Raw genomic sequence first — 12905 nt, forward strand, 5'->3', positions numbered from 1 at the left:
TAGAGCTTATAACCAATCTGGAATATTTTTTTAACTGCAGAATTTTTCTAATGTAGGTAGTCTCGCTTTCACCTTTGTGGCAGCAGTAGCTACACACTGCAATGGTGTCGTCTTTTTTCTTCAAATATTTCTCATCAGATTCTTTCAAGGCCAAATGATCTGAGCTGTACTATTCACATTGCTATACAAGTGCTATACTTTTACTGTATATCAACAATTGTCTCATTTGTGTCTTTTTATTTCACCTAAGGAATTTTAGAAATTGTTACTTATTTGAAACATAACTGAGAACTCCATTGATCTATGAAAGAGTAGCGTCTGAGCAATAAAGGTTTATTCTGTGACATAATTTTCCTACTTTTCCTCTGTTGGCTTAAAACTGAAGTAAAGTGCCTCCTTTTTCAGAGGTAATTAATACATCAGCAGTAAAATCGAGCAGGCAAGCAAGACATCACTTATCCTTATGTCTTTTAAAATAATGATGGATTTCAGATCTTAACATAGGATAGATGGCTTACATTAGTTTTAACGGGTTCTCTAGGACCAATAAAAACCTTGGCATCTCTGTGCATGATAACAATGAAATTGACACCCTGACATTAGATTGCCCTGTAGACGTATTTATCTGAGACGTGTCTTTCAACCAAGATCGGTGTGAGGAGTAAAGGGGCACTTTTAGCATCGTTCCCTGTGACTTCTTGAGGAAACGTGCCAGCAAGTCAGACAACCCCTCCCATTGGGCCACTTTGAGACACTATTCCCGTCAGGACTTTTGGTTTGGTTTCTGGCATATACGAGCAGCCCCATGAAAATGTCCTTCAGGTCTTGCATCCAAGGCCAGTGCATCTGCTCTTTAATTGCCACCATTAAATCCTCTCTGATATGCCAAAAAAATGCCGTTTCTCCCCAACCACTTGCCCCCCTTTTCCTCGCCGTGCCCCCATCAATCCTGAGGCTGCATTGCTTATGACAGCATTTGTAAAAAATGTGCCTATTTATGAGCAAACCACAAGTCCAAAGGGACGGGGCACACACCCGCTGCATATCCAAAAGCCCCTTGCATGTTTATTGAAGAGATCAGAATGCCGCGGTACATGCAGAACTTAAAAACCCTTGAGTCACTGATATGACCTACAAACCCAAAACATGCATCTCTGAATACCTTGACATGATTCGAGACCCTTTTTGTTGTAAATCGCAGACTTTTTTTAAAATAAGTATACATATTTGTGTTTTGTTTTGACTGTAAAGAAAAATTTGGCATCCTCTCTGCCTCTCATTCCATACAGAATAATGGCCAGACAGGCGTTCATATTGCACCAGACATTATTTGAAGGGGCTGTGTTGCATGATGACGGAATTTCTCTTCGGTTTATATATTTATTTATCTATTCATTTATTTATCTCTCTCTCCCTCCTTCCAGGGAGAGAAAAGGTGTGGCGCTGCATTTTAATTTGACGCCGAGCCAACCACCTTCATCAGAAGGTTAATACAGCTGGTCTCCTCCACTTGTGTGGCATGCTCTCTCTCTCTCTCCCTCTCTTTCTCCCCCTCTCTCGCTCTTCTAATGAAAGGTGAAAAAGGAGCACACAGTCCAATGTCAAGATAAAAAAAACACCTTGTTGGCTCCCTGATCTGGATGTATAGACTCATCAACATATTATCCAACACAGTGGCAGAACACACACTGACCTCTTGCCAACCTCGTTGTCTCTTGGTTTCTCGGTTGTATCTGCAATTACTAGTCCCGATTTCTGACAAGAGTAGGATATTTCAAGAATTTCAGACAAATTCAAAAGGAATTAAGTATCCTCGTATAGCATGTGTATTGTGATCTCAAGGATGTCTAGAGCAATCACTGCTACAATGTCTCGAGCAATTTTATCTACAACATTGTAAGATTTCAAACTGGAATGAGACCAAATAAATCGCTTAAGAAGAATCACCAGAGCAATAGTCTAAACTGGAACAAAGGGAGTGCAGACAAGCAGAGCGATACAGTGAAACATCCCAGTGCTGTTGAACTAGATTTGAGAACCAGAACTAAATGTAGGATTTTATCTGATTATTTTTTTATTTTTTTATGTATGCAGATCCAGACAAGGTGGGTAGTGAGCTAGGAAATGGACTCACCCAATGGAGACTCAATGAACAGCTCTTTCCATGCCCTGTATGTGGCAAAGTGTTTGGTCGCCAACAGACTCTCTCCAGGCATCTCTCCCTACACACAGGTGAGAATTCATGCTCACAAACAACGTTCGACCAGTTTGGCTAAGCCGATTAACCATCTATACCAGCTACATTTTTCTGGTCCACCATCTATGCTGGTATGAGCTGGTGTTTTCAGCAGGACTTGCACTGTGAGCAAGTGACCATTGTAGTACTCCATTTATACATACGTTTGTAATCACAACTACAACTTACTTGGCTAACAGCCTTTACGAGTTTACCAGATTAAGGGCATCTGCTGGTTTACAACAACATTTAGCTTGAGTTGCTGAAAATCAAGCTTTGTTGAATGTTATATTTTCACATTTCACATACGTGTCCAACAACAGTGTATGTTGTCATTAGGACAAGTAATGCCGTAGGTAAGTAAATAAGGTTCACTGGACTAGATTACCCTTCCTTTAAAGAGATTAGGCTACTGATTAGTCCTGGTGGGAAAAGTGCCCAAGTAATTACTATGCTATAAGGAAGTCTCCCTGAGCTCTAAGCTCCCCTGGAGCACAACACAACCATGACCAGCCTCGCCTGATCCTTAAACAATCACATCCCGCAGGTCCCTGAGGAGCATCAATGAGCAGTCTGATCACGGTCCATCCAAATACATATCAGTTTGGGCTACAAAACAAATAAATAAATATAAAGTCCTGCAGGGATGGTGAACCTCAAGAGTGGAGATCTTCTGATCTTAGAATAGGGACACCTTATAAACATCATCTATCAACATCATAAATACAATCTATCAATCTATCTGTTTGTTTGCTTTATAAGAGCTCCTCTGTTTGTCTTTTGTTTTCAGAAGAGAGGAAGTATAAGTGTCATTTGTGTCCATATGCAGCTAAGTGCAGAGCCAACCTCAACCAGCACCTCACCATCCACTCAGTCAAACTGGTGAACACAGATGCTGAGCAGATTGTTACCGCTGTGACCAACGATGGCCCAGAGCTCAAAAACTGCCCCTACTACTACAGCTGCCACGTCTGCGGCTTCCAAACAGAGTTTAACGCTCAGTTTGTTAGTCATATGTCTCTTCATGTGGACAAAGAGCAGTGGATGTTCTCTCTGTGCTGTAGCACCTGTGAGTATGTGGGTGTGGACGAGGCCGAGATGAAAGCTCACATCAGTGCAGGGCACGCAGGTAAGATTCTTACATTGTAGAGATTACCTTTAGAAATCTTGTGTTTTGGATGCTGGTGTGTACACCTGGCTTCTCAACTAGCTCATCTAGCATTACTATCTTGCTCAACCATCTTTTCCAGAAAGACCATGCTGGTTAAACAGTTTTGCTAGTGAACATCTTGACAATGCTAGTTCTCCAGCTAGACCAGCATCTAACCAGGATAAACCAGCTCGTTCTTTTCTGCGGGGTGTCCAACATACTCTCTGATCTTGTTTTAAACATTTGGTAAACCTTGGCACTAGTACATCATAATATTTGCATTTTTCTTTTGAAACTGAAAATTATTCTGCTGACTTTGTAACTAGGTATGTTCTGAGTATAGGACTTCAGACGAAAAAAACGACAAGAGAGTCATGGGCTCCTAAAATTAAATATTTTGGAGCCAAATGTATTCTTTTTTTTTTTTTCGGACATAACCGGAAAATGACTTGTGGCATTGACATTATAAAGGAATCAGTTGTGAACTGATTCACAGCTTGTGAAATGGTTTTAAAGAATTCACTGACTGACTGTTTCAAACTGTTAAAGACCCCCTGTGGTGAAAATCAAGTATTTAATGTTGTTTGTATGTCTGTGTGGTGTTTTTAATATGCTTTAAGACAAACCATGTGCAAAGTCATCAGTCAACACCATTGCTGAGTATTTTCTCCTTAAAACTGCAGTGAACCAAAGACGCAGTTTGAAATCGCTGGGGTTTCTGACGTCACAAACAATCTTATAACCAATCACATCAACGTGCCAGGCTGCCGGCGTGCATTAACATATCATTAACAGTGACCTAGCAGGGGAGTCTTGAGAGATGGCAGGTTATCCTGGTATATTTTCTGTTGATAGGAAAAATCGTGTACATTTAGCAATATAGCGGGTGTATGATGTCATGAGTGGAGACGGGACTAATTTGCATATTTATGGATCCGTGTATACTAAATGAAGCAAGGGTGTAGAGTTATATTCAAGCTATTTTAAGGCATGAAGAAATATTTTTCACAGGATTTTTCATTTTGGTGATCAAAGATTTAACGGATAAAATTAACTACAGAGGAACTTTAAGTCACAAGCAAGTTTCAGACTGTTTTGTGAACCTTTGGCCCTGTTTACACCTGGTATTAAGAAGCATTTTCGCCAATCCAATAAAAAGTGGACGGCGCTAAATACAGATAAATGGGGTCTAAAATGTTTTGAGCTTGTATACTTTCAACCCCTTCCAGAGGTAGCCGAAAGCGTGTTCGATTGGATAGCTTTCGTAGTGTAAACGCATGTTGTCGAATGTGTTGCTACTCTTCACCTACTGACCTAATGCGTAAACATTATAGGAAGCACACTAGCCAGACGAGATTTAAACTTTGCTGGCTGAAGATGACCTAAGTTTGGTTTGAAGATGAAAAACGTACCAAGCACAATGTTCTCTCACCATTCCTGATTTCTTACATGCACTCAGTGTTCGTCGTGGTTTTGCAGCTGTCAGAGCAGAAATGAAAGCTGCTGCTCTCCATATTTTTTTCTGCCATCTCCTTTCACATTATATGTAAATTGTGCCATCTTATTTCGTCCATTAGATCGAAAGATCTGAAAGTGGACAAAAGAGAGGTGTAAACTTGTGATCAGATTAACCAAAATGCATCTTAATACCAAGTGTAAACAGGTCCTTTGTGACTGACTCATTCGTTGCATACAGAAAACATTAGCTTGCACTGTAAAGATGTAATCAGCTATTGCCACTTTGCTAGATGTTATTTGACGAAACCACAGACATTTTCACCAAAGATACTAGATTTGTCGCACGACTAGATTAATGTCGCACATTTTAATTTTTTTTATTGCATTTGCAATAATTGTATGTGTAGTCTTTAGGCCTATGTGTCAGGAGCATTTCATATCATGGGACATTTTAGTATTTACATTTGCTCTTTTACAAGACTATGGACTTTTAGCATAACCTCAAAATCTGTTTGTCAGCTTGCAAGATGTTGGGTTGCAGCAGGAAATCCAGTTTGACTGAACATTGAACAGGTTACAAAGTGGATAGAGTGTCTGGAAAACCTGTTTGAAAACCATGGTTATTTTTTCAGTTTCATTTGGTGGTGCTAGTGATCACTGGGCGGACGTTGTTGACGTAACAAGGGTTATTACAGACAAACACCTCAATCATCAGGTTTCTCCGTGGGTTTAGTTTTTAGTCTGTCATGGAACTGACTGAGGGTTTGCATTTGAGGGGGTGTTATTAGACTCCAGGCCTCACAGAGGCTGGAGGCTGAAAAATCGATAGCCCTAGTCTCTCACAACTAACCATCCAAGTAGCCCAACTCCGCCACGTCTCCCACACTCACCCTCACGCCACGGAGCTCGAGTCCACTTTCGTAAAGACAGTGAGCTCTGAGAGTGACAGCAAAAGAACAAGTTGGTTTGTCAATTGTGATTTAGCGCCCTGCCAGAGACACCTCTTGCTGCAGATTGGCTGACCTCAGGTCAGCGCCTACCAGTCTGCACTTCTTTGTCTCCTGCTGAGGAAGGTGACAGAGAGTTGTGACTGTCACTGAGGTGCCCGCCTGGCACATCCACATGCTTCTCTTTGTACAGCAGGTGTTCAGCTAAACCCATACTCAAATTCATTGTGGTATTTCAAGCCATGTCTGTCACTTACAGTAGCCTTATAGAGGCCGTTGAGTTCACTCACGGAGATGAAGTCCTGCTCTTCATAGCGCATACGAGTCACACGGCGCATCTGTATTCAAAGATGTCATTGCAGCTGACAAAAGATTAAACATGACCACCTACTCTGTATTCCGCATGTGTTCTTTCAAAGGAACGGGACTCTTAACATGTGAGCGAAGCGCGTGTACGAGCTGGTATCGGCCATTTCGTGAGCTCTGAGAGCCCTAGGGGAGAGCCATGGCCTGAGATGCTCCCGCCATCTTAGCTGTGGCGGCCCTGACCTAGGCAGCCCCCCTCCCCTGCTGCTCTCAGGCACAGCGTAGATCAATAAGAGCGCAGGCTTGAGTGTTCTGGCTGCTTGGATACAGAAGTCAGGCTAAACCCACAAGAGTGCCTCTTAGGGAAGAGAGCCCACCTCCCCTGACTTTTAAGGCTTAATACCGCACTGCTCTAGGCATACATATTCCAGCCCAGCTCACTGGGTGGATCTCAATCAATTGCGGGATTTTTCTCCCCCTTTGCTTTACTCATTACAGAATTCATTATCAAACCTTGAGCGTTAAAAGATGTTCCCGCCTAATTCTCTGATGGCTTAAGCTAAGCCGAGTCTTTGATACCATCATGTCATTCAAATACAAGTTTGTCTTGTATTCAGGAAGTGACCCTCGATATCTTTTTTTTTCATCCCACACAGGTCTCAATTCCAGAAGCCCACTCAGTGAGACCAAGAGCACTTCCTCCTCTCTCTCAGCCCTCAGCGACTCCCTCAATAGCTCTGAAGGTGGAGATGTTGCCCAAGGTAACGAAGAACTAAAAAGCCTTTTGGCTCCACCTTCTTCTGTGGGCAGCCAATCAAGCTCAGGCCCTGGAACAGATGAAAAAGCAGAGAAAGGTGAGACTTTTATCAGTTGCACAAATTAATTTAATTCTAGAACTAATTAAAGATGATTTCAGGCATGTTAGGTAGAAGAAAAAAAAATTCTCTTCTGAAAAATGTCTTACACTCTAGTTGTATCAATAGCCTTATAAAAGATGTTTAATTTACATGGAGCAGGTCATGTTGAGATCACATGACCAGCTGATTGCTCAATTTTTCACAGTATATTGTTTAAAAGTTTGAGGTCAGTATGTTTTCTTTTCTTTTTTTCAGTAAGGACAATAAATTGATCAAATGTTTCAATAAAGCATTACTGTTACAAATAAATGCTGTTCTTTTGAACTTTCTATTCATCAAAGAATCTTGAAAAAAAAATAATAATCTTGGTTTCAAAATATTAAACAGCACAACTGTTTTCAACATTGATAACAATAAGAAGTGTGTCTTAAGCACCAAATCGGCATATTAGAATGATTTCTGAAGGATCATGTGACTGAAGACTGGAGTAATGATGCTGAAAATTCAGTTTGCATCACAGGAATAAAATAAATTTTAAAATATATTAAAATATACAGTTATTTTAAATTGTTATAATATTTTACAGTATTACTTGTTTTACTGTATGTAATGAAGTTCGTTGTTATGGGAAGAAGGAGGCGGGAACCAGCAAACATTAAAAAAATAAACAAATACAAAACAAAAGTCCAGGCCTGTTCCTCTCTCGCTCTTCACTGTCGTCGCTCCTCCTTTTATGCTTCCGCTCCTCCGTGAGTGATATGAGACCGGTGCGTTGTGCAGGTGTCGCTCATCAGTAATCACGCCACCGTCGTGTCTTTTGATTAAATAAATTCAGCCTTGGTGAGCATTAGAGAGACTTCTTTCAAAAACATTTTTAAAAAGTTGTTGACCCTGAACTTTTGAATGGTAGTGTAGATATAGAAAATATAGATTTTTTTTTTAACATTAATTATTTGTAACATTCTGATAAGCATTATGGAATTTTTATAATTGAAGTTAAGGATGTTAATGAAAGTTATTATAAAGTGTTAATAAGAAAATATAGAATTTTTTTATTATTATTACTGGCAGTCTCTGAGTTGGGAGGTCCCTGGGTCTATGACTGTTGAAAACCCCTGCCTTAAAGGGATAGTTCACCCAAAAATGAAAATTCTGTCATCATTTACTCACCCTCGTGTTGTTCCAATCCTATATAAATTTCTTTCTTCTTTTGAACACAAAAGAAGATATTTTTAAGAATGTCAGTAACCAAAAAGTTGATGGGGCCCCATTGACTTCCATTGTATTTTTTTCCTGCTATGGAAGTCAATGGGGCTCATCAACTGTTTGATTACCCATATTCTTCAAAATATCTTCTTTTGTGTCCAATAGAAGAAAGTAATTTATACCGGTTTAAAACAACTTGAGGGTGAGTAATTGATGACAGAATTTTAATTTTTGGGTGAACTATCCCTTTAAGAGAATCATTGAGTTATAAAATAGATTAAATGTCTAATGCTGACACAATATAAGATGATGTATAGAGATGATAATGGCATGCCTTTTTTCTCTCTTCCTTGCTGTTATCCCACAGGCTTTGAATGTGTTTTCTGCAACTTTGTGTGTAAAACTCGGCCCATGTACGAGCGGCACCTACAGATCCACCTGATCACGCGTATGTTTGAGTGCGACGTCTGCCACAAGTTCATGAAGACCCCCGAGCAGCTCCTGGAGCACAAGAAGTGCCACACCGTCCCCGCTGGAGGGCTCAAGTAAGGAAAGCAAGTACAGCACGTCCCTCCCCACAACCTCACAAAACCCCGCTCCCACCCTACCTCAGCTCCTACCCCCTCAGGCAGGACACAGCCCAGTTTTAAACAGAGTCTATCCAGGAGCACTGGTCGAGGATCAGGCTGGATTCACAACAGAGTTTGTACCAGATATGAGCAAAGTTCTTCGAGCAGTGCTTCAGGGTAACCTCTACGTGGAGCCATGTACAGTAGAAGCGTGTTCTAGACAGAGTTCTTGAATGTGCCTAAAACATATATTAGTACACAATGCTAATTAGTCAGAGATTTCAATGTACTACTTAAAACCTCACTTTACTGCTAATACTTTTTTTAAAGGAACAGTTCTCCCATTAATTCATGTTGTTCCAAACTTGTATGATTTTCTTTCATGGAACACAAAATCAGAAATTTCTCTTTTCCATTTAGTTGCAATTAATTGGTACTGGAGCTTTCAGGTTTCAAAAAGAATGCTAAAACAGCATGAAAGTATCATAAGTTGTCCATACACTCTCCAAGTCTTTTATAGCCATATGTTATCTTTTTTAAGGAACAGACCAAAATTTCAGTGGTTATTCACTGAAGATCTTGATACATGCCCTAGCCTTTCAATTACGAGAGTTCATGAGAGAAATAGTGGTCTAAATCCCGGTTCGAGAGTTCTAGTTCTTATCTAGTGAATGAATCGGTCCATCAAAAAAAAAAAAAAAAACAGTAATATTTATTCAAATTTTTACGCCGTGACACACCAAGTCTGCGTCAAATGCTAGCGGAGAGGAAAGCTGACTGGGATAAAAAGCTGCGCTTGAACACACTGCAAAGACTACAGCCGACTACCAACTAGCATGTGTATTCTGCGCCTGCGTGTAAGGAATAACAGATTATTTTAGCAGATAACGAAATCTATCCGAAAAACAATACTGCAGATATACAAACCTTAATCAAAGCAGCGCTTGCTTCCCATTGTGAATATCACTCATGCTTGATCACTTTCTTTATTCCAGGTGGCTCATGTTGTAATGAAAATATTCACATATTGGAATGCTCATGTATGATGATGTAAAATTAGCACAGCCTTCTGTCTGTGCCGTCTTGACTTCTTTGCTCACTTGCATCACTTTCGTTTTATTTTCGTGCACTAAATTATTTGCTAAACTGAATAGCCAATCAGCTCTCACCGAATGGAACACACCGCAAATGGCCTGACGTTGGCCGACAGCCGACTTGGTGTGTCACGGCCCTTTGACTGATCCAGTTCAGTTTCAGCTCACTGACTCAATGATCTGGTTGTAGCAGTTCTCAAGTTAACAGAAAAGATTTTTCATGAATAACAAATTTGTCTGTTCATCACTTACCTTTAGAAGGCTATAGAAGACTGTAGCACATTAGTCATATGGACCACTTTTATGGTTCTTTTGTATCCCTTTTGAAGCTTGAAATAGGGTCTTGAAATTGATTTAGGGTCCAATTTTCACTCTAAACTAATTATTAACTATGAGTTTTGCCTTAATAAACTCATAATTGCTGTTTATTAATAGTTAGTAAGGTAGTTGTTAAGTTTAGGAATTAGGTAAGATAACGGGATGTAGAATATAGTCATGCAGAATAAGGCATTAATATGTGCTTTATAAGTACTAATAAACAGCCAATATCCTAGTAATATGCATGCTAATAAGCAACTAGTTCATAGTGAGAATTGGACTCCAAATGAAAGTGTTACCGAAAATGTATCTTTCGTGTTCTATTTAAGGGAATAAAAAAACATGGGTTTGGAACAACATGGTGTGTAAAACCTAATTACACTTTAATTTACAAGAGGAATAATAAAAGCCTGTTATTTTTCCCCTTATTAATCAATGTTTGGGAAGTAGGGCTCCCCATATGTATCATTTGTAATTCCACTTTGCAAGTGTTATTGACAGTCAGGGATGCTAATTCTACATAGGTAAGCACACAAATCACAGGCACTTTCATGAACGAGCCCCTTCCTTTGGAAAGCCTGTGGTAGACATTACTGCAAAAGGTCTGGGCCCGCATGTGAAAATATATCAGAAGAAATCACAACAAGCCAGTCAGCACTAGTCCATCTGTTGAGCAGCTCCACTGCCAAGACCATTAGGCTACAGTTCACACTGTTCTTTCTCAGCCTGTCATAACCGCCACCACAGTTACAACAACACATTTAAACACAATGAATACTCATCTGAAGGCAAATAGACACCCTATTTCCAAACACTTACAAGACGAACTGACCCCCAAGTTGATATCTTGTTTTGTTTGGGGTTTTTCTGTTTTATGAAACTGAACAAACACAAAGTCCAGTCTTTGATATTTTCTGTTGTACTTGTCTAGTTGTTTGACATACATAATTCATGTCTTAAGGTCATGTATTTCAGATTTCATTGCCTCATCTTGTCATTTATGGCTATGCTTTCCCATGCTAGACACATTTTTTAGATTGTAGTTATCACTCATTAGAGCGCTTAGCCATTACAAGCCACAGGTATAGGAGGAAAATAAACCTAAAACAGTAGCAAAACTTCTCTAACATGGAGGGACAGACTAGCGGCCTTATTTGGCATTTATGATAAAACGCATGATAAGAAGTGTTATTTGAGCATTTTCTATTCCAAATGTGCCTTTAAAAGTTTGAAAAGATGGTACGCCTTTAAATATTGAGATTTTAAGATAATAATGACAATGAATAAAGGCAGGCCTTCTATATTCTGACTTTTATTTAAAAATGTATCAAATGGGGAAGTTATTTGAAAGGGACTCAGCATGTAATCTGTGGTTTAATATTCTCTTTTTATGGCTGGGAAAACAATTAAATAAATCCTCCATTTAATATTTTGTATTTCCAGTATTTGAGCAAAAAAAATGTCCTCTATTTCCCCAGAAAGTGTTTCCTGGTCAGTATCTTAAACAATTACATTTTGAATCTGTAATGGTTCAATGACTCTGGAGTTTAAGTGTGTGTGTGTGTGTGTGTGGTCGACATTAATGTTATATTATATGTATAGCAGCTGACTGCTTACAAATCACTGCATGTTTTTTTTCACGGGATCTTTCTCCCACAGCAGGGTTCCAGTTGGCTGGATTAATGTCTGCTTATGAATATTCCATACAAGGTGTCATAGTTTGGAACTGGACTGTATATTTTTGTATATAAATACCTGTACTTAAGTGTCCTTATCTTAGACATGTAGTCTCTGGGGATTCTCTGCTAATTCTATACTATTTACATAATCCTATATAAAATCCAAGAAAAGCAGCAATAAATGCACCCCATAGGAATATGTTATTCCTCAGAGGTTGCTTTTTCAAAACGCAGGCAAATTCTAAGTTGTGGTTTGTTGAAGTATCAACCTTGTCTCAAATGTTTCTCCAAAAAATGCTTAGGAAAGAATAAAATATGCCAAATGAGACATGCTGTAAGATTATAGAGCTATGATATTCAAGATGACTTTCATGTTTTTCAGATAAAATTGCTTTTGGTCACAAACAGTTTCTTTTAACCAACACTTTTACACCCCTTTTCTGGGTAAAATTCAAAGTTTTGAGCCAGATGTTGGTCTGTAATTGAGGTGTACCAGTGGGTAATGATGTCATTGTATGATGTCATACTTTCTTCTGGCACACATTTAAGTATTTTTGTTTTGTTCTCCAATTTATAAAAAAGAAATCTAATTCCTTTAAAGAAGATACATTTTTGTGAGTTACGAGTTAAGTTAATGGAGAATATGTTATATTATGGTTACCCTACTGCCAATTCCTGCTTAAAACAAGAAAAAAATAATAATAAAAAATAATAATAATTTTATTTTGTTTTAAGTATGTTTAGATATTTTAACTGGAAAACAGGACTGGGTGCAGTGTCTGCTTACTCTGTGAAAATATGCTTCCTCGTTGTTTTACTGTATCTTTACTGTTCGTCTTTACTGCCCGTATAATCTGTTGTTATTCATTTGTTAACTTTTACTATCCCTCAAAATAATGCACCATGCAGCTGCTCTTGATTCAACTAAATTTTCACAAATTATAAACTAATTTTTGGTGTATAGACAAACTCCAGAGTCATTGCCCAATAGAGATTCAAAACATAAGAGCACAAATCCCAGTAGTGATCAAATAAATTTTGCTCACTGTCAGCTGATGGGAGTCTTGCTGTATTCTGGCTGCCCA

At 39.0% G+C, this 12905-nt stretch overlaps 1 protein-coding gene across 6 annotated transcripts in view; it reads left to right on the top strand.

Moving 5' to 3' along the window:
- Positions 1–12905, top strand: part of znf827 (zinc finger protein 827) — a 74488-nt gene that overhangs the window by 57416 nt on the left and 4167 nt on the right. For 4 of the 6 annotated variants that reach the window (XM_079897436.1, XM_079897439.1, XM_079897441.1 and 1 more), the window contains exons 9-12: positions 2095–2232; positions 3027–3365; positions 6754–6951; positions 8528–8705. In XM_079897436.1, coding sequence (XP_079753562.1) covers positions 2095–2232; positions 3027–3365; positions 6754–6951; positions 8528–8705 — 853 coding nt within the window. The remainder of the gene's footprint in view (positions 1–2094; positions 2233–3026; positions 3366–6753; positions 6952–8527; positions 8706–12905) is intronic. The other 2 variants (XM_079897437.1, XM_079897438.1) reach the window with 2 other exon arrangements.

This window comes from Squalius cephalus (genome assembly GCF_949319135.1).
Source record: "Squalius cephalus genome assembly, chromosome: 2".
Lineage (NCBI taxonomy): Eukaryota > Metazoa > Chordata > Actinopteri > Cypriniformes > Leuciscidae > Squalius > Squalius cephalus.